At 40.6% G+C, this 23,234-nt stretch overlaps 1 protein-coding gene across 7 annotated transcripts in view; it reads right to left on the bottom strand.

The window, feature by feature from the left end:
• The window catches only part of upf2 (UPF2 regulator of nonsense mediated mRNA decay), a 117,601-nt gene that overhangs the window by 42,452 nt on the left and 51,915 nt on the right, over nt 1–23,234 (bottom strand). For all 7 annotated transcript variants that reach the window (XM_059987299.1, XM_059987305.1, XM_059987300.1 and 4 more), the window contains 4 exons: nt 22,185–22,368; nt 7,073–7,227; nt 4,458–4,556; nt 3,753–3,851 (listed from right to left, as the gene is read on the bottom strand). In XM_059987299.1, coding sequence (XP_059843282.1) covers nt 3,753–3,851; nt 4,458–4,556; nt 7,073–7,227; nt 22,185–22,368 — 537 coding nt within the window. The remainder of the gene's footprint in view (nt 1–3,752; nt 3,852–4,457; nt 4,557–7,072; nt 7,228–22,184; nt 22,369–23,234) is intronic.

Genomic DNA, 23,234 nt, shown 5'->3' with positions numbered 1-23,234 from the left:
GTTCTCCATCACTCAAGTTACCCCAAACCACTGACTACATATAACATTAAGTACTGCTCATCTATCAGCCTTGATCTACGCTGGATCCCAGCTGATCAGAAAATCATTTTTAAAATCTCAGCGGGCCAAGCCTCAAGTGGAGGGATAGAGGTGATTGAAGCCCTGGGTCATGCCCCTGCTGGAGGTCCTGTCCCTCCAGCAGTCTGTGTGCTGCTCCAGATTCCAGGACCTGCAGGCTCATGTTCTTTTTAAAATTCATGTTGTTTCAATTCTCTCCATGGCCCTGCCACTCCCCATCTCTGTAATCAACTTCAACTCTCTCTGCACTGCTTCAGCCACAGTTTCCTGTACTGTACCCCCCCCCCCCACCCCCAGCTTTCACCACCCTGGCAGCAGAAGCTGCAGCAATTAGTCGCAAAGTTCCAGGTCCCTTCCGCAATCCTATCTTTCGACAGGAGGTTCCTTAAAATCTTTCTTTGATCAAATCCTTGGTCCTTTTTACCAATACTTCTTTCTGAGCAACAGTGCCAAATATTCTTATTAACAATTCTGGAAAGGCTTTCATACTTTTTATTATTCAGAATCAGATTTATCATCACTAACATATGTTGTGAAATTTGTTGTTTTGCAGCCGCAGTACAGTGCAATACATGAAAATACTATAAATTACAATAAAGACGCTACATATAAAATACTTAATTAAGCAAATAGTGCAAAATGAGAGTAAAAATAGTGAGATAATGTTCGTCGGTTCATTGTCCGTTCAGAAAACTGACGGCAGAGAAGAGGCTGCTCATAAAATGTTACATGTGCGTCTTCAGTCCTCTCTTTCCTTTCTGATGGGAGTCATGAGAAGAGCTAGTAATGTCCTGGGTGGTGGGGATCCATAATGATGGATGTACAAGGTCCTTCTGCGATAGTCCTGTTAAATAGGCTAATAGTCTTGATAAATAGGCTAATTAATAACAGTTTTTTCCCCATTAGTCATGGTATCTTGAAACCCAGGGACTTCCCAGTTGTATCTGCCTGAATCTGACAATGGAACAGATGACATAGAATTCTGCACCCTTCATGTACTTATTGTCAATGTTTATGAAATGAACTTTAACACAGATCTCCAAGGTAGTCCAGTATCTATTCAATCAGGAATAAAAGATAATTGACATTGTAAAGTTGTAATTTTTTTTAAATCAAGAATTTTATATTTTGTAAAGAAAGTAACCTTGTTACTTTCCAGCAAATATTGAAGATCATTATATTCTCCTTCTCTCTCCGTGGTGTTCAGGCAGTCTTGTCTCTTTTTCCCAGTTTGTGTTCTTTCACTGAACACTGAACATTAGCAATCTAATCAATTATTTTTGATTTGGCCATGGGTCACCTTATTAACTTTTCTAAAATGGTAGACATTTACCCTTTTGATGAACCTTGAGTATTATTTTTTACTTTAAGCTCGCTAAAACACACAAATAACTGTCGTCATTCAGTACAGATCAACTCAACTGTAAAATCTTTCAGAAGTCATCACATCATGCTTGGTTAGTTACAACTACAGGCATTTAATTCCTTTGAGGGTTTGGAGTTAAACTAAGTTAACTCCAATGAGGAGTTAAATGAGGAGGACATTTCTAATCTGATGAAGGGTCTCGACCCAAAACGTCGACGGTGCTTCTCCTTATATTTGCTGCCTGGCCTGCTGTGTTCCACCAGCGTTTTGTGTGTGTTGTTAGGACATTTCTAATCTCACAGTTTCTAGATTTTCTTAAAATGTAAAAATGTTTTATTGCGTACAGCAGGAAAAACATAAGTGTTAAAGATCACATTATAAGAACATTCATTCAGAAACTTGCTCACAATTTGGAATGCTGCTAAAAATAGCAGAATTCTACTTCGAGGACATTACATAAACAAAATACGTGCCTCATAAAACATAGCAATAACAACTTGGCAAGACAAATCTGAATTTACCTGCCAATGACTGCACATTACACTTAATTTTATTGCATAAACATGCTGGCAGGACACAGCAATTTCAGACAAGAATGCATTTTTTTTGGCCTGTTAATGGGCTCCATGGCTTAGCAATTATTGCAATGCTATTGCAGCTCGGGGCATCAGAATACAGAGTTCAATCCTGACATTCTCTGTAAGGAGTCTGTACATCCTCCTCATGGAATCTGAGAGTTTTCCCTGGGTGCTCCGGTTTCCTCTCACAGTCCAAGACATACTGCATAGGTTAATTGGTCATTGTAAGTTGTCTTGTCATTAGATTATTAGCATTTTGTATGTGTTAGTGTTCCTTCAGCATCTTTTGTCTTGAACTAGACTCCAGCATCTGCAGTCTCTTGCATCTCCAATGGTGACGGTAAATGTTTTACAACAGCTTATGGAAATTAATTTTGACTTCACTGTCTCTTTTGACTAAACCAAACAAGATTTCTCCTTAAATTTAATTTTAAATTACTGGTTCAATATGGTACTTTCAAAGCTAAGTACAACCCAGCTCTTTCAAATAGGTTAATTAAAGGATTGCATTCATAAATCACCTTCCGTGATTCCAGAACGCCTGAAAGTGTTTGATGCCGTGTAGTTTTCTTAATCATGGATATTTTGTACTGTTGGCAATGCAGTTGTCCATGCAAACACAGCAAACTCCCAAGATCAGCAAAATTCAAAGTAAATTTATTATCAAAGTACATATATGTCATCATATACAACCCTGAAATTCACTTGTGGGGAAAATAATAATAAATATCGGAAACACGAGAAAAAATCCATCGGTTGTGGGAACAGTTGGGATGAGTGAAGTTATCCCCTCTGGTTCACAAGCCTGATGGTTGAGGGGTAATAACTGTTCCTGAATATGGTGATGTGGGTTTTGAGCCCTTGTACCTCCTTATTGATGTCAGCAGGGAGAAGAGATCCTGGCCTGGATTGTGTGAGTCTCTGAAGATGGATGCTGCAAAATGATGCTGCGACAAAAGTGCATTTTACTGATCTAAATTTTGTCATAAATATTTGCCTGGACAAGGGAGTGATCCTCCCTACTCTTGCAAATATTTCCGTAGAATTTTATGCCCATCCAAATCCACCGAATTTAAAACTTCCATGCCAAAGTCAGCAACAGATCCGATACAGTGTAGGAATTACTGGATAACCTTAAGAACCTTGTAACCCTGGGATCAATAATAATTTCTCTATTCATGCATCCTGTTCAGTTAATTGAAAATGGGCTATGAATTCAATTATATTCAATCTTTACCAGTTGAGCTCAGAGCACAAAGAGAAGAGGTTCTGCAGATGCTAGAAATCTTGAGCAACATATACACTAAATGCTAGAGGAACTCAGCAGGTCATGCGGCATCTTTAAAGGGAAACAGTCGATATTTTGGGCCAAGGCACTTCATCAGGATTATTTCAGTACTGTATTTACATTTTATTTAGAGATACAGCATGGTAATTGGTGCTTCTAGTATGACCAATTAACCTATATATATTTGTAATGTGGGCAGAAACCAGAGCACCCAGATGGTCGTAAGAACATACAAATTCCTCACAGACAGTGATGGAATTGAACATGGGTCCCCGATGCTGTAATTGTATTATGCTACCATGCCTCCTTTATTTAATGTAATCAGCTTAAGAAAGTGAGTTAAACCCTGCTTAAATTTTTCAGTACAGAGCCTCAGAAAGTGAGATTTGCTTGCTTTGGTTAAACTTAGAAAATGTTGTGTAAACATTAGATCTAGAAATACCTGCAGATTCTCAAGCATCATTTTATCCAAAGCCTGTATGAATTCTTCATCTTCTGCACAAGGAAGGTGCTTCAGGCCTCCACCCTTGATCATTACCTCCTGGGTAGCAAGAATAAAAATAAAAGGGGACTTTGTCAGCCAAGAACAAATACATTCTTTTAGGAGGAAAAACTTGGCAGAATCAATTATTATTACTCCAAAATAAAAGATGAAAAATGCAATAATAACATCGAACACAGTAAGTATAAATAACTTAACATAGCTTTTACATATAGTACATTGATTCATTGTATATCCATAAAGTGACACTAAGCACAGGACTAACTATCCATAAGGTGACAGACAAGAAATGATATGTGGAGGGGTGGGTTAGTGGGCAGAGGTGTTGATCAGCCTTACTGCTTGGGGCAAGTAACTGTTTTTGAGTCTGGTAGTGCTGGTGTGGACGCTACATAGTCTCCTCCTTGATGAGAATGAGACAAACAGATGTAATACTTTCTAGAAAATATACTTCTTGATCGCAGTGCAATGTTCACATATCTCAGTAAAGAAGGGACAGTAGCTCAGACAGAGACATAAGAGACTGCAGAAACTGGAATCTGGAACAACAATCTGCTGGAGGAACTCAGTGGGCCAAGCAGCATCTGTGGAGGGTGGGGAGGAGGGGAAGAAATGTTAACAGATGCTCTATCTGATCCCACTTACATTGTTATCCTCATCAGTCTCATTCTCTTTATTAGAGTCAGTCAGGTAGTCTGTATTTTCCTCCTCCTCTTCATCATCGTCCTCATTCTCAGAAGCATCCTAAAATAGAGAAAAAATATTTAAACCCAAAAGAAAATCTTTTGTTAAAACAAAAATTAATCACATTTAGCTGCTTTAAGCAGTGAGAAGTGAGATTCTTTTGTGAGTACATGAAAAGGATTTAAAACAAAATTACACCTAGCATTTAAAGCAATATAGAACACAGAACAGCACAGCACACCTCAGGCTGTTTGGCCTATAGGTTGTACCACCCTTTTAACCTACTTCAAGAACATACTTCCCTCCCACACAGCCTTCATTTTTCTATCACCCATGTACCTACATATGAGTCTCTTGGATGTCCCTAATATATCTGCCTCTACCATAAGCAACACATTGGCAGCACATTCCCTGCACACACTACTCTGTAAAAAACCTATCTCTGATATCCCCCCCCAATACTGATCTTCAGTCACCTTAAAATTTTGTCCTAGTGTATTAGCCATTGCTAACATCATCAAAGGCGCTGAATGTACACCATCTACCCCTCTTTCATTTTGCACACCTCAATCAAGTCAACTCTCATCCTCCAAGAGAGATACTGCAGATGCTGGAGATCCAATCCCGACTGAGGGCCTCAGCATGAAACATCTACCCTTTATACCTCTTGACCAGCTGAGTTCCTGCAGCATTTTGTGTGTGCACCACTCATCCCACTTTGCTCCAAAGAGGTAAGTTCTAGCTCATTCATGCTTTGCTCATTAAGATATGCTTTCTAATGCTCTCTCAGTCAGCGTCCTGCTAAATCTCCTCTACACCCTTTACAGTTTCCTCTGGTTTAACCACAGTTTTATAGAGCTGCAACATTACCTCATGGCTCTTGAACTTAATCCACTAACTAATGAAGGCCAACACCACATACACCTTCTTAATCACCCTATCAACTTGAGTGGCAAGTTTGAGCAATCTATGGACATGAACCCCAAGATCCAAGGCATTATTTGATTGCTATAAACAAACAGGCAGATACAAATAAGGAAATTTAAAAAAAAAATCAGATTTCTCTGCTTTTGAACTATACAAGGGACCAAGTACCACATACAAGCAACACACACAAAATGCTGGTGCAGCACAGCAGGCCAGGCAGCAGCTATAGGAAGAAGTACAGTCGACGTTTCAGGCCGAGACCCTTCATCAGGACTCCTCTATCACCACGTACAAGCTGCTCAATAATAATAGGCCCCTAATTTAATCTCAGGAATATTACTATAGGGATTTTTTCCTTCTGGCATTGCTTGCTTCAGAGCTCATATCTAATTGTGGATCATACATGTCAAGTTTCGCCAGAGAGTGGTGAATCTGTGAAACTCATTGCCACAGGTGGCCATGAAGGCTGTCATTAGGTGTATTTAAAGAGAAGGCTGATATGTTCTTGAATTAGTAAGGATGTCAAGGGTTACAGGGAGATGGAGGTGAATAGGGTGAGAGAGATAATAAATCATGGCAGAATGAATGGCAGAGTAGACTCCGTGAGCCAAATTGCCTAATTCTCCTATGTCTTATGGTCTTAACAGGATATTTTTATGGTTGTTGTTCAAGAGTCATCCATCCCAAAGGTATTTTACTTCTTACAATTACAACTAGCATTAATAGTGAAACTTATTCTTATACTGGCATTATCTAATGTTATTACAAATGATACTAATTACTGAATTAACTACAGTAGTTGGCATTATGAGCAATAAGTTTTTGAAAGAATCTTGAAGTCATGGAAACAAACACAAGCACTCTCCTTGACACCGATAATGCTTTTTAATATATTTGAGTTCTTATCACGTGGGCAAATATCTACTTGTGCATAGGCAAGCTATGTTGCAATTTTCTTTGAAGTGACATTTCCAAAGACCCAGAGACACAACTTGAAATCACTGAATGCTGTGGCTCACTTGGTTGTGTCACTGTTTAGCAGGGCTTTTAGGGACCAGACCAAAATCACTTCTGTGCACAGCAAAGCCTACTGACAATTGCAACAGATTCTGTTCTGTATTTAGCAAAGTGATGACGCACGTCAGTCTGATTTTGATGTGCTTGATCAAGTTCCACCTACTAGTTTTAATGCATTTGTAAACCCTTAACACCTAGAGCAAATTCCCTGGGCTAGCACATCCAATCACAGAGAACTGCACTGGAATAATGGCCCAAGAAGGCAAAGTCAGGAAACTAGGTGTGCAAAACTGAAGTCTCCAGTTAAGATAATCTGATGACATGAAAGGACAAGGGTTTCTTGTTGCTCCTCATTTCGGCCAGTTGGACATGAATTACTACGGGAAAAATTCAGAGCCTGAAGTAGCAAAAGATTTGCAACCTTCCAATGTTCTGTTTTACTAAAATAAAAATTAGTATTTCGGGGAAATGCAAATAACATTTACCATTTGAATTATTTCTGGTTTTTCTATGTCAACATCACAATAAAACTATGTTGACAGGTACTACTTGATTTCAAAATTCACACCACTGTAACCACTGAAATCAATCATTCATTGAGGACAAACATTTAATATCACTAGCAATCATACCTCCTCTTCATGTTCGTTCATTTCACTTTCATTTCCGGACTGTTCCTCCGTTTCCGCTCCACCCTCTTCCTCCTCATCATCCTCATCATCATCCTGATTTTCTTCTCCTTCACCCAAACCAGACAGCTTGGAATCTTTCCCATCAATAACAAGCCCTGTAGAAATACACCACAGTCAATCCAACTAAAACTCCTTCACATAAAGTAGCTGCTATTTCATACACCCAATATGGAATTACACAAAGCTTCTTAAAACAGGCACAGTAAAAGCTGGTACAATCACCTCCTGGGGTACAAATTTATTTTGGAAAATTTTGTACTTTTTCATTTTATTAAACAGATTTCTGTTCTAATCCCTCCTGGTGAAACTCACAAGTAAAGGACACCAAGTGTACAAATAGGGAGGTTCAGCCAAACGACCCACATTCTGTTCAGAACAAGCTATAGTCATGTATAGAACTCCAGGTCAAGTAATCATATTGTGGCATTGTATTTTCCCTGAACTTTTACACAAATTTCAGAATCATAATCAGGTTTAATATCACTAGATTATACCATGACATATGTTGTTCTATGGCAGCAATACCTGATATAAAAAACTTCAGGATGTGGAGAAATTACTTCAGTCAGAGGGTGGTAAATCTGTAGAATTTGTTGCCATGGCCGGCTGTGGAGGCCAAGTCATTGGCTATATTTAAGGTAGAGATAGATAGGTTCTTGATTAGCCACAGCATCAAAGGATATGGGTAGAAGACAGAGGAGTGGGGATGACTGGAAGAGTTGGATCAGCCCATGATTGAATGGTTGAGCAGACTCAATGGACCAAATGGCCGACTTCTGCTCCTATTTCAGATTCAGTTTATTGTCATTTAGAAACCACAAATGCAATGCAGTTTAAAAAATGAGACAACGTTCCTCTAGAATGATATCACAAAAGCATATGACAAAACAGACTACACCAGAAAATCCACAAAACGTTTGGCAATCCCCAATCCAGAGTCCAGAGAGGCTGCTGCGTATTAATATCGTGCTACCATCTTAGCGCGTTCCCTGGAAAGGAACTCCAAATTCACCAGACAAAACAAGACCAAAAACTAAAGCTACAAGACCTGCACAAAACCACACAGTTACAACTTACAGTTACAACAGTGCAAACAATAGCATAATTGATTAAAAAAAAAGACCATGGGCACAGTAAAAATAGTCCAAAGATGTTAAAAGACTACAAGTTTGAAAGAAACCACCACATAGATTCCACATGTCCTCAAGGTTCCGATTTGACTTGTCATCCCATGCCGGTGGCAGAAGGGAATACCTCCACTGTGGACTTCCACGGCGCTGCCTGACTCAGCCTCGCTGACGCAGCACACAATGAAAGCTCCGTTGAACCCAGCCTCACAGACACAGCACACAGTGAAAGCGACCTGACTGCAGCGGACTCGGAGTCCGTCGAACCTCTGAGCCTCCGACCATCTCCTCTGGCACAGCTTCTCCGAGCACCATCTCCTGCCGAGCGTATTAAGACGCCCCTGCCAACGGCCACAGGCAACGCGACCCCAAGGACTTGGGGCCTGTTCTTCCCAGCAGAGACCTGGACCTCACAGCAACAGCAGCAATGACGAAGGTCTTCCTGGAGATTTCCAGATATTCCTCCATGCTCCCACATCCGTCTTCAACCGATTATGATTGCGTACGGCACCCCACTTCACAAATAACAGATAATCAGCTCCAGAGTGGCTGCTGCAAGCTGCGTTGCGCCGCCATCTTGGATCGATTATAATTATGATTAAGATTATCATTACTTATGCTCTTGTAATTACTCTTCAGGATATAATAGCTCCCAAATACTGCTTGCCCTTATGTTGTTCCTCAGCAACAGTTGAAAAGTAAAGTAGTTTCTGGTAACACACAGCTCTTCCTCAACACCTCTCTTGGTACCTCCCACTTCCTCTTCAAAATACCTGAATTATCAGATACCACCACATTCTGATCCTCGAGCATGAAATTTCTTTCAATTATGAAGAAAACTGATGAATCAGACCTAGGCTGTTGTGAGCTTAGTGTCATATCCAACAATGAGGAGAGCTTCTGATCACTAAGATAACAATGTATTTTAAACCCCCTAATACTGCCTACCTCCTCTTTTGCCTCAGTTCACCTATTGCTCAAAGTCTCAACAATTGCTCTGTTAACCTCAACTTCAAAATTCTAACACATACCAGCTCAGACAATTCAAAGTAAATCACTAAAACTTTGCTGTCAATATCCTAACCTCCAACATGCCTTGCTTGTCCATCACCTGTGCTCAAGACTCCTAACTCCAGGTAAAGCAAGCTGATTTTGAAATTCTCATCCTGGTCTCCAAATCTCTCTGTGACCTTCCTACATCCCATTCCTTAAGCACTGCTATCACCTCTTTACTCAGTTGAGTAGGTTTTGGCTTGGTTTAGCCCAGTTTCAAAAATATATTTGAAGCACTTTTGAAGCTAAAACATAGGTGCAGAATTGTGCCACTTGGCCCACTGAGTCTGTCCCGCCATTCCAACATGGCTGATTTATTATCCCTCTCAATCCCGTTCTCCTGTCTTGTCCCTATAACCTCTAATGCCATGGCTAATCAGTAACATATGAATGACTTGATCTCCACAGCCATCTGTGACAATGAATGCCACAGATTCAACACCCTCTGGCTAAAAAAAAATTCCTCATCTTGATTTTAATTGGACACTCCTCTATTCTGAGATTGTGCCCTCTGGTCCCAGACTCACGCACTATAATAATTACCCTATCCATTCTATCAAGGCCTTTCAATAGGTTTCAATGGAAACTTCTCCCCACCCCCCAATCTTCTAAACTCCAGGGATTACAGGACCACCAAATACTCCTCATACGTTAACCCTTTCATTCAAGGAATCACTCTTGTGAACTCTCAATGGCAGCACATTTCTTAAAGGGCCCAAGAAGTTGGATCAATGCCTTATAAAGCCTCAGCATTTCATCTTTGCTCTTATATTCTAGCCCTCTCAAATGCTAACATTACATTTGACTTCTATACTGGACAGAAGGTGCTGTGCTGTGCCTAGCACCATCTGTGACTATATGTACTGTGCTTTGTACCCTGGTCTCAAAGGAATGATGTTTCAGTTAACCCTATACATGTGTATGGATAAATACCAATAAACCTGAACTAATGTGCTTGATGTACATTTGCTGGAACAGCCAAAGCAGCAATTCAGTTTCACTTTGAGAGAGAGTGTAACTAAAGCAACATTTCCTTGTGTTAGTGCCATCTTAATTTCCAGTTGAGGTGAAGCGAGATTCTGCCAGCATACAGAGCAATATTGTAAGTTTACAGATTGTAGTCTTCATCCAAACTCTCATTTTAGGTAGACCACAGATAAGATCAAATCTGAACAATCAAAACAATCCACATTCTCTAAATCTCTGTTGTATAATATAACTTCCTGTTGACTTTAACACCTTGACGCAGGATAAAAGGATTCAGGGAAATAACAGAAAAATGCAGGAGGAACTCAGCAAGTTAGACAACATTTACGAAGGAGAAAAAAAAGTCAATGTTTCGGACTGAATAAGAGAAATAGTTACCATTTAATAAATCTGACTTTCCACATGACCTTTCCAAAGAATGAAGTGGAATGAAACACCTCAATCTTTGTTGAAGCTTCAAGATTGATTAATGTCATTCCAGTACACAAGTGTAAATGAGAACAAAGTAATTGTTAATCAGGATCTGATGCAGCACAAAAAACAAGATAAAGACACCACAGTAATAAAAAACACAATAAATATAAACATGTAAGATAGTTTATGAACATTGATTGCTAGGTAATGCTAGGCATGAATATCTGTATGCAAGGTGACTCTGATAGGAAATAACAATGAGTTAGAGGTGGTGGGGTGGGTTAGTGTGTGAGGTATCCATCATACTTTCTGCTTGGGGAAAGTTCCAGTTAAGATAGCGGTACCGAACATGTGCGTCAGCTCTCTGGAAATCAAGAAGCTAAGAAATCTGACTAAAAACATCTTTTCTGAGGTAAATTATGTTAAAATATTGAAAGAGCAAGCAATGGTGAGACAAGTTTGGGGGATGAGCCAAGATGGTGTGAATCGTTGCAAATAAAATTCTGATGCCCATACAGTTGGCCCAGGAGCAAAGCTGGATCACTCTGGGGACCAAAAGGAGAAGTTGGGACCTGAGCAGGGGAGATTTGGTGCCTGTACTGCTGGCCCAGGTGAGAGGTTAGATCATTCTGGGTGCCAAACTGAGCTTGAGAACAACAAAATCTGGGCCCGGAACGAGTCACCGCAGCCAGGCCCTAGTGTGAGGTATGACGCACTGTTTAGATAATTTAAACACCGGTCCAGATCGGAGATGAAAGCCGATTTCATTCGCCCTCCACGATTTTCATTGCTTGCTCCAGGGTGCTGGAACCTTTTGCTGTTCCATCGTTTGGTCAATTTAAACAGTGGCCCAGATGGATTTAAAATACAAGGTGACGGTTGTTAAGAAAGCTGATTTTGATCATTCTCTGCAATGGTTGTCTCTATGGTGCTGAGGTTATGAAGACTGCCCCAGCTGCAGTGCTCCATAAGCGAGGCTTTGGGCTTACTCTGGGGTTCGAACCTGAGGACTAAACTTTGGTTGGAATGCTGCTGTTTGCTTCAATTGTTTGCATGATTTTTTTTTTCTTTCTCTTGCCATCAAGTGTTGGTCCTTTTATTTTTTTTCTTTACTAAGGTTCTTTCAGGTTTCTTGTTTTGTGGCTACCTGTCAGAAAGCAGATCTCAAGGTTGCATCATTTATACATTCTTTGCTAATAAATATAATTGGTGGTCCCGTTGTGGATGCTACCTAGCCTCCTCCTTGATGGCAAGAGGACAAACAGTCCATGAGCAGGGTAGGTGGAATCATTTATGTTACTGGTCCGCTTCCAGCATCTTTCTGTATACATGTTCTTGATGGTGGGTAGGCCCGTGCCAATGATTTGTTGGGCAGTTTTGACTACCAGTTGTAGAGTCTTCCTGTCAGCTGTAGTGCAGTTTCTGTACAATGCAGCATGTTAGGCTACTCCGCTGTGCATCGGTAGAAAGATGTGAGTATTGATGTGCATAATCCAACTTTCTTGTCTTCTCGGAAAGTAGAGGCATTGGTGAACTTTCTTTACTGTAAAGGATGCATTCTGAGACAATACTAAAGAGCTCAAAGTTCAAAGTAAGCTTATTATCAAAGTACATACATGCCATCATATAAAACTCTGAGGTTCATTTTCTTGAACTCATTAAATCCATAATCGAATAGTAACTATAATAGAATCAATAAAATTATAAGGACGTAGCTTATGAGAGTAGGTTGAGTGTACTTGGCCTTTTCTCCTTGGAGCGACGGAAAATGAGAGGTGATCAAATAAAGGTGTATAAGATGATGATGGGCTTTCATCATGTGGATAGTCAGAGGTTTTTTTCCCAGGGCTGAAATGGCTAATATGAGGGGGCATAGTTTTAAGAGGGGATGTCAGGGTAAGTTTCTCCACACAGTGTGGTGGGTGGGTGGAATGCACTGCCAGCAGCAGCGGTGGAAACAGATACAATAAGGTCTTTTAAGAGCCTCTTAGATACAGAGCTTAGGAAATATAGAGGGTTATGTGCTAGGGGAATTCCAGCCAGTCTCTGGAGTAGGTTAGATGGTCAGCACAACGTTGTGGACTGAAGGGCCTGTAATGTGCTGTAAATTTCTATGTACTACATTCTATGTACTATGTTCTATGTACTGTACCAACTAGGGATTCAAGCAGTATGCAAAAGACAACGATCTGCATATACAAACAGAAAGAAAGAAAAATAAATAAGCAAGCAATAAATATCCAGAACATGATATGAAGAGCGTTTGAAAGTGTGTCCATAGGTTGTGGGAACAGTTCAGTGATAAGACAAGTGAAGCTGAATGAAGTTATCCCCTTTGTTTCAAAAGCCTGATGGTTGAAGGGTAATAACTATTCCTGAACCTGGTGATGTGAGTTTTGAAGCTGCTGTACTTTCTTCCAGATGGCAGCAGTGTGAAGACAGCATGACCGCGGTGGCAGGGTTCCCTGATGATGAATGCTGCTTTCCTTTGACAATGTCACCACCTTTGATTTGGCCCATGGCAGTGTTGTCATCAGCAAAACTAAATATGGCATTGGAGCTGTGCTTAGTCACACAGTCCTAAGTGTAAAACAAACAGAGCAGGGGGCTACTGTGCTGATAGAGATCATGGAGAAGATGTTGATACTAATCTGAAGTGACTGGGGTCTGCAAGAGAGGGAATCAAGGATCCAATTGCACAAGGAGGTTATGAGGCCTCAGCCTTGAAGCTCATTGATTAGTTTTAAGCTGATGATGGTCGACAAAGAGCACCTTGATATATGCACCTTTGCTGTCCAAATATTCCAGAGTTGGGTGAAGAGTTGATGAGATGCAATCTGCTGTGGACCTGTTGAGCAACGGTCTCTATTCCAGAGCAGTCTGTGTGAAAAGCAACGATCGACAAACAGGTACACGAGTGGGATGGGTCAGCAGTGATGCTTTCTGATTGGTTGCCTGGTATAGCTGATGGCAAAGCCACCTCACATAATGGGAACTGACCAGCTTTTATTTACCACATAGATAAAATGGCACAGTAACTCTGGGTTGAGCTGCAAGGTCACAGAACCAGTGACTCAGGTTCAATACTGCCTACGAGCACCGTCTGTGTGGGCTTTACACATCCTACCTGTGACTGTGGCCCCTCCTACACACAGCTTGGGTTTAACTGGCCACTGTGAAATGCATCACATGTGGAGATGAAGAGTAGCACCAGAGGGATAATTAAAAATAACACACACAAAATGATGGAGGAACTCAGCAGGTCAGACAGCACCTATGGAGAGGATAAACCGGTGACATTTTGGGCCAAGGCTGGAGAAGCCAGGTGGTGGTAGTGAGGGGGAAAGGAGTACAAGCTGGCCTGGGTTAGCACATGGGCGAAGAGTTAGAAAGTAGCAGAGATCACAGAGGCGTAGCAATGAGACAAGAGTTTCACTGAACTACTTGAGAAGATTTAAATCTCTCCAGTGTAGATATATACCTTGAAGAGACTTTGCAGAGGACCAGCAATTCATAAACACAAGACATTCTGCAGATGATTGAGAATGTGAGGGGAATAAAAAGTTATTAATAAAGGATTAGTATAAATGAAGGACTAATGGCTGTCATGGACTCAGACAGAAGTGCCTATTTCTGTGCTGTCTCGCCCTGTGACAATACAAAGTCATTGATAAACTTACTGCTGCTCTCTAATTCTGCAGCAGATGAAGCCTACATCTACCACACATTCAAAAGAACAGAACAGAATTCAGATATATGTTTTAAACTTACAAAGAAAATTATTCTCATTTAAACATTTATTAAAAACAGGAGTTTGCGTTGTTTTTGTGTACTGAAAAGGCCAAGAACATTAACATAAATGTTAAAGGATAATTAGTTTAGTGCAATTATTCCACGCTCAGTGTCTCCTTTAATACAATTTTTTTTAAAAACACAGATTATCTGAGATATCTCATTAAACAGGTGACTTATGAGGATATAATTTTGACCATAGTTAAATTATACACTTCGGCTTAGCCAACTGTCGAAAATAAAAATATTTCTATGTCCTCTACTCAGAAGCATTCAAAAGATATTCTTTTTTAAGTCATATAAAAATATAAAACAGCATACAATTGTCGATTATATAAAAACACAATTAAATTTAATTAGTTTAAAGAATGCCAATTGCCTAATACATGGTATCTTCCTCATATCATTCCACTGACATAGATACAGAATCAATTTCGGTTCCAGACCTAATCTGGGTCAGGTTCAGCAGCCAGATACCCCAACAATAGAGCTGTAGCACTTCAGGTACAGGCTCTGCTGCGAAGTTTAAAAACAAATCCATTCATGGAGCTCAGGTGGGGATTCTCTGTCAAAGAATAGCCAGCAGGTTTGGGATGTCGGCACTTTGTACTGCAGTACTGAACTTTCTTGCACTTGCACAGAGACAACAATGGATAAGAACCAAACCACCGCTAATATTAATGAAGCAGAGTGTTGGGCGTGTGAGTTTATTTACTTACTTATTTTATTTATACAGTGTGTCTTCTTTTGCACACTGGTTATTTGTCAGTGTATAATTTTTCATTGATTCTATTGTATTTCTCTGCTCTGTGAATGCATGCAAAAAATATCAATGTAGTATATGGTGACATATATGGACTTTGACAGTAACTTCTGAATTTTTAAACTTTGAATGCACTGCTAGGGTGGTGGTAGAGGGAGATTCATTAGGGACATTTAAGAAACTCTTAGATAGGCATATAATTATTTAAAAAATGAAGTGCTATGTGGGAGTGAAGGGTTAGATTGATCTTAGAGTAGTAGAGTGCCATCACTTGAATTGAGTAAGATGTTCTCCTTTGCAGTTATCTATCGGTGGCCGATCTGGGATTCACATATTCTGGCATAATGTGGGCACATACAAATGGTGGCTGTTGTTCATGGCTGGGTTCTTTGGTTATTCAATTTCTCCTTTCACAGCGGCTGCTTGTTCTCTGTAACATAACAGAGGTCACTCTCATGTAGTGTACCTCCCTTTTGTACAGATTTCCTCCAGGTGTATCTACTGACTGCTATGGCTTCCCAGTTTTTAAATGTAATGTTGAATTTTTGTAGACTGATTTTGATATGATCTTTGAAGCGGTTCCTTTGCCCACCGGGGCTTGCTGGCCTTCCTTCAGCTGGGAGTAAGGGATCTGTTTGGGGAGACGTGAATTAGGCACCTAAGTGACATGACATATCAATCAGAGTTGGGGTTGCTTTATTGTAGTGGAAATGCTGTTCATGTTGGCCTTCTCCAGTATGCTGGTGTGAGAGAGTCTGTCCTTCCAGCTGATCCTCAAAATCCTTTGTAAGATTCTGTGGTGGCGCTGGTCCAGATCTTTCAAGTGTCTATCATAAACGATCCATGATCGGCTCCATACAATAATGCAGGAAGGACGACTGTTCTGTAGACCAAAAGTTCTGTTTGGACCTGTAGGGTGTGGTCCTTTGTTCCTTAATCTTGCATAGGCACCACTAGCACTCCTCAGGCAGTAGTTGATCTCTGAGTCTATGTCTGTGTTTGAGGAGAGAATGTTGCCAAGGTAGGGAAAGTGGTCTACATCTTCAGAGCAATATTGTCAACTTTATGGAGGACTAGATAAATGGCTAGTTGGGCAGAGGCTGATATAGGATGAGTGTCTTTTTTTAATATTCAAAACAAGACTCAGAACCCTATATGCCTTGCCTCAAAATACATTGGAGGTCTTTGCCTGAGAATGTTGCGATGACATTTTAATCCATGTACTCTTTGACATTGATCGTGCAGACCTTGAACCAGTTGAGGGTGAAAAGCCTGTTTTCCATTCTACACACAACTGGGATCCCCTGTGGCAGGTTTTGACCAATGAGGTGAAGGATGGCAGCAATAAAGATGGCAAATAGGGTGGGCACAATGATACAGCTGTTTGACCCCCGTCTTCACAGTGAAGGGGCTGATTCAGCATTGCTATTGCTGAGTACTATGGCTGACATGCCATCATCAGTAATCTCAGTATTTGTAAATACAGGTACTTGTCAGGGCAGCCATGTCTTGACAGACCTCTATTAAATGCCTTTTTCAAATCTATAAAACCAGGTAAACACAAAGTACATTGCAGATGCTGTGGTCAAATCAACACGTACAAAAGCTGGATGAACTCAGCAGGTCGGGCAGCATCTGTTGAAAGGAGCAGTCAATGTTTTGGGCTGAGATCCTTCGTCAGGACTGAAGAAGAAGGGGGCAGGGGCCCAATAAAGAACGTGGGGGGAGGGTGGAAAACCAATCAGAGGAAAGATCAAGGGGTGGGGGAGAGGAAGCAGGGAGGGGATAGGCAGGAGGGGTGAAGAAGGAATCTAAGGGGAAAGCACTATGGGTAGTAGAAGAAGGCAGAATCATGAGAGAGGTGATAGGCAGCTAGAAGAGGAGATAAGAGTGAAAGAGGGATGGTGGAAGGGAGAGGGAGGGAATTACCAGAAGTTGAAGAATTCGATGTTCATACCAAGGGGCTGGAGACAACCCAGACAGTATATGAGGTGTTGCTCCTCCAACCTGAGTTTGGCCTCATCATGGCAGTAGAGGAGGCCATGTATGGACATATCCGAATGGGAATGTGAAGCAGAGTTGAAGTGGGTGGCAACCGGGAGATCCTGTCTGTTGTAGTGGACAGAGTGGAGGTGCGCGATGAAGCGGTCCCCCAATCTGTGTTGGGTCTCACCAATGTAGAGGAGGCAGCACCGGATGCAATAGATTACCCAAACAGACTCACAAGTGAAGTGTTGCCTCACCTGGAAGGACTGTTTGGGGCCATGAATGAAGCCCTCTCCCTTCCACCATCCCTCTTTCACTCTGTCTCCTCTTCTAGCTGCCTATCACCTCTCTCATGATTCTGCCTTCTCCTACCCATAGTGCTTTCCCCTTAAATTCCTTCTTCACCTCTCCTGCCTATCCCCTCCCCCACCCCTTGATCTTTCCTCCTGATTGGTTTTCCACCCTCCCCCCCACGTTCTTTATGGGGCCTCTGCCCGCTCTTTCTTCAGTCCTGACGAAGGGTGTCGGCCCAAAACGTTGACTGCACATTTCAACGGATGCGGCCCAACCTGCTGAGTTCATCCAGCTTTTATAAAATCAAGTACAAGGAATGCCTTTGTTCACAGCATTTTTCCTGTAATTGGCACGCTGTGAAGATCATGTCTTGACGGACAGAAACCACACTGTGATTCAAGGAGTAATTCCTCGGATAGCGAAGATAGTTAGTTGTTAAGGATATGTGCAAACACTTTGCCTATTGTTGACCGGAGGGAGAGATGCCTCTGTAAGTGCCACAATCTGCCTTGTCTCCCTCCTTGAATATAGAAAAATAGAAAACCTAGCACAATACAGGCTCTTTAGCCCACAAAGTTGTGTCAAACATGTTCTTACCTTAGAAATGACCTAGGATTACCCACAGCCCTCTAATTTTTTAAGCTCCATGTACCTATCCAGGAGTCTCATCATATTCGCTCACTATTAGAGCACCCCTGAGTTCTGAGGGCAGTTGCTCCTTTTTGCATACCCTCAGGAGCAAGGCAAGTACGTGGCGCAGCAGTGCTGGTCCACCATCTCTAAGAATCTCTGCTGGGATCCCGTCAGGACCAGTGGCTACGTTGCTTTTCAGGCTCCTGATGGCATCATGGACCTCTTTCATACTGGAAGATTCCTCCTTGACTTCTGTCACAGGTCTCTGGAGGTTTCGATTGGTAACTGATTCAGCAGTGCTGTCACAGTTAAGAAGTTCTTGAAAGTGCCCGCCATTGATCATTGATACCTTTCCTATCCTTTAGCAAGTTCTTCCCAGAGGGTTTAATCCGCAGACTGCTTTCGTGGCACTGAGGAAGCTTCTTGTGTCACCATAGTCTGTCAGTCTCTTGATTCCCAGGGATTTCTTAGTCCACCAAGAATTCTTTATCTTACTTATTTAGAGACACATTTCAGAATAGGCCCCTCTGGCCCTTCAAACCAAGCTACCTAGCAACCCACTGGCCTAACCCTAACTTAATCATGGAACTATTTACAAAGACCAATTAACCCACTAACTTTGGACTGTGGAAGGACACTGAAGCTCCTGGAGAAAACCCATGCCTTCCCCGGGAAGGATATACAGACTTACAGAGAACACTAAGATTGAACTCTTGATGTCCTGAGCTGTATTATCGCCATACTAACAGCTAGGTTACCATGGCACCCGTTAACTCCTTCACCCTTGTCTGGACATTTGTCTTGGCTTTGGAGCAAACTTCTCTTTTGGCCTTGTTTTCTGTCATTCTGCCAGGCACAAAAGACTTTCACTTTCATGAAAATAAGTTGTTCTAACTCCATGTCATTGTCAACAATCTAATCCTGATGTTTTCTGGACTTGCACCCATGGATGTGTTTGCAGGCATTGAGGATGATGGACTTAAGTTGACCAAAGTGTTTGCTAGCATTCTCCAGATATTCCCGTTGGGAGGTTTTCTCTAAACGAGTCCTGAAGGTGTTGTTGGGTGGCAGTGTTAGGTAGGCTCCTAAGTTTTAGTCTTCACCTAGTCTGCTTCTTATGAACCCACCACTTTTTCACGAGTCTGATGGACATGGTGGAGTGGATCAGGTGATGTTCTGTCCAGCAAAAATCTGTGCCAATCATGGCCCTTATGATAGTCACATCATGGCAGTCCTTAGCAATGGCAATCAGAAGCCACTGTTTAGATCAGGGGTGCTGCCAAGATGTCTTGAATAACCTTAGAGTAAATTAAAAGGTTAGCACAACATGAGTAGAAGGGCCTATACTGTGCTATTCTACGTTCCAAGTGAAGAATATAAGCAATTTCTGCTGGTGGTTTCTGTTAAGACGGTTCCAAACTCACTGAATTTAGCAGGTAGTTGTCCCTTTGATGTAATAGAATATGGCAAGTACATTGGATAATCTAGTGTAACAAAATCAGCAAAATCTATTATCTAAATTGTGTTATACAGAAAAAAGTGCATCTGAAATGAAAAGCGTAAAAAAAATTCCAAGTAAACTATCTTAACTATGAGATTAAATTGAATTTAACATTTACTGCTTGCAATATTATTCCAATTCACTGTTACTAAATTATAAATTGTTATAGGGTCAGAGTTACACATTCACTATTGTGAATGTTATTTAACAAACCAAATACCAAGACCATATACAATTATTTTAAACACATTCTGAAAATCTGCTCATACAGTTTATAAACGTTTGACTGGTGTAACTATTTTTTCTTAGATCTGAAGCAACTGGAACAAAGACATATTTATATTATGTATTAGTACTGATAACTACTGATGCAGAGATAAACCACTGGATTTTTTTTTAAAAAGGCAAGTAGATATTCTTTAAGTAATTTGCAAGCAAAGAACAATAAAAGACAGATGATCTGCACAAATATTCAGCAATTAAATGTTCAGTAAAATATTTGAGGAATAAATATTCCAAGTAGCTAACATATCTCTTTCAACATTACAAATGCAACAATGTCCTGGCACATTCTGTGATGTGGTTGCCAGCTAATTGTAATAAAAGACCTTTGAGAAATTCCTTCCCCACCCTCACTGAGTCCATGAGATAAAGGACAATAACCCTTTCAATGGCAATCCCCCCACCCCCATTTACAATGACTTAAATGAACACTGACCAACAAGAGCACTGCCAAATCATTCATCGTATTTCCCACAACCCACCCTAAACATATAAATGCAAGTGGTGGCACAGTAGTTAGTGTAATGCTTTATAGAGCCAGCTGTCAGCAATCAGAGTTCAATTCCTGATGTTGTCCGTGAGGAATATGTACAGTCTCCCCAGGACTGCCTGAGTTTCCTACAGGTGCTCCCGTTCCCTCCTGCACTCCAATGACGTAGGAATTAGTGTTAGTAAGTTACACTGGTGTCAGAAGCATGCGACATTTGTGGGTGGCTCCCTGGACTGTGTTGGTCATAAACACAAATGCCACATTTCACTGCATGTTTCAATGAACATGTGATAAATAAAGCCAATCTTTAGACACCAGGGTGCAGATGCCAGAATTTGGCACAGCACAAGCAGCAATAGAAGAGCTCAGAGGGTTGAGGGCAACAGACAGTCAATGCTTTGGGTCGAGACCATTCTTGTGGACTGAGGATATTTAGAATGTTTACCAGGCAAAATCCAAATTATGTTGGTTATGCTCTGGTTTGTCAATAATCACTTTATTTCTTTAGAGATACTGCATGGTAACAGGCCCATCTAAACAAAATGAACCTGCACTGCCCAATTAAACTCATGTGACCAATTAATCTCCTATCTGTATGCCTTTGTTCAAGATTCAAGATCGTTTCATGCCATTTACATTACACAAGTGGAAAGGAGAACAAAATAATTGTTACTATGGATCTGATGCAACACAAAGAAACAATTAGAACAATTAAAAAACACACAATAAAGATAAATGCAAAAGATAGCTTATACACAGTTTGATTGTCTGTACATAAAGTGATACCAGAGTATCTGTGCACAAGATGACTCTGACAGGTAATCATAAAGTAGTAGTGGTGGGGAGGTGTTGTTCAGTTTTACTACTCGAGGAAAGCAATTGTTTTGAGTCTGGTGGTCCTGTTGTGGATGCTTTGTAGCCTCCTCCCTGGTAGGAGTGGGATAAACAATCCATGAGCAGATCAGGTGGGGATCCTTCTTCAAGTTGTTGGCCTTTTCTGGCACCTTTCTGTATGCCTGTCTTTGATGGCATAGTAGGCCAGTGCCAGTGTTGTGTTGGGCAGTTTTGACTACCTGTTGTAGTGCCTTCCTGTCCGTCGCAGTGCAGTTTCCGTACCATAAAGTGATAGAGATTGTTAGGATGCTCTCTACTGCACATCTGTAAAAGGTCACGAGTATGGAGTGTGGGAGGGAACTGGAGCACCCGGATGAAACCCACATGGTTACGGGAAGAACATACAGACTCCTTATCAACATCAGCAGAAATGAAACCAGGTCACTTGCTCTACCCTAACTGCTATGCTATCACACCACACCTTTATTAAGAGATGAATATTCCAGCATTCAAGGTCTGTTTCATAGACAGAGGTGTTAATGAGACATTAAACTGAGGTCCCTTTTTTTTACATTGAAGATTTTAAAAAAACACGAGACTGCCCCAAAGAACAACAGAAAAGTTGTCTCTGGTGTCCTGAGCAATACTTAACTGGGTATTGGTGGAGGAAAGTAAGCAAACAAAGCAAGTCTTTTGTACTTATTGAGCATTTCAAAATGCAATTCACGCCAATGAGATACTTCATCAGTATGATCACAGTCTTGATTGTTTTTTGGTTTGAGTTGATAATTTAAATTTAACACCAATTTAATTTAACATTGGTTAAAGAACAATAATAAAAAAAAAGTTGCGGTCTTACTGGAAAACCATCCCAACATAAAAAGAGCTTTGCTTACCTAGTTTAATCAAGAATTCACGTTCAAGTTCCTGTATTTGCTTGATTGCCTCTTCAAGAGAAGCACAGAATTTCATCTTTGGCCGAAGCAGTTCAAGGATGTCACTGATCATGTAGTCCACATCAATAGGGAAAGGGTGATCTTTCGTCCACACATCCAAACTCTTCTTCCACCAGATATAACGCTACAGTGGGTAAATATGAGAGATACCATGATACAGATGATTAACAAAACTAGATCTGACAGTAGCTGTGTATACAATGTAAACACCCAGAGATTAATATATCCAATATACTCAGAAATATTTAAATAAATAATAAACCTAAGATAACTGTAATAAGTTAGATCAAGATGAGTGCGATGGGAAAAGCTGGATAAGATGCAGCATTATGTAGATAAAAAAATAAAATGTTTTATTGTCAAAAAAGACCACCATGTAGAATCTTGCCATCAATAATATGTTGACTTCTTTTTATGCACTTAATTCATTCAATTACAGTCAACTCGATAAATCCTTTAAAAAATTAACAATGATAATGTGCATCCTTGTTTTCTCGGCAGTTTGAGCAGCTTAACCCAGTAGATAGAAAGATTTAATGTTAAATATGATTGCAGAGACTTCCTTCTAATTTTATTTGAACTGGAGCTAATTTTTCAAAGATTGTTCAGTCTGTTGACAGTCACTAAAGAGAGTCAGCCCCACAAACAACTACAATGACTCAGCACCTCAGAGAATTAAAAGAGGTTTTTTGTTTAACACAAAAGATTCCGCAGAAACTGAAAATCTTAAGCGACACACACAAAATGCTGGAGGAACTCAGATTTAAAATTACATGTTTTCATGCCAAGCCATATTACTCTTTAATGTGTCCCTCTTAAACCTCAGAGCAAATGAATTATAGGAATGCTTTTTATATTTATTTTTGAGATTTTTAAAGATTTTGTTCTTTACGCTTGTGTTTTTAAACTGCATTGTATTCGCTATAACAATCATTTTGTTCTTCTTTATACTTGTGTACTGAAGAATGACAATAAATCATGAATTTTCAA

This window comes from Hypanus sabinus, chromosome 13 (assembly GCF_030144855.1).
Source record: "Hypanus sabinus isolate sHypSab1 chromosome 13, sHypSab1.hap1, whole genome shotgun sequence".
NCBI classification, from domain to species: domain Eukaryota; kingdom Metazoa; phylum Chordata; class Chondrichthyes; order Myliobatiformes; family Dasyatidae; genus Hypanus; species Hypanus sabinus.
The sequence above is the reverse complement of the archived record's forward strand: the minus strand, read 5'-3'. Positions and strand labels throughout refer to the sequence as shown.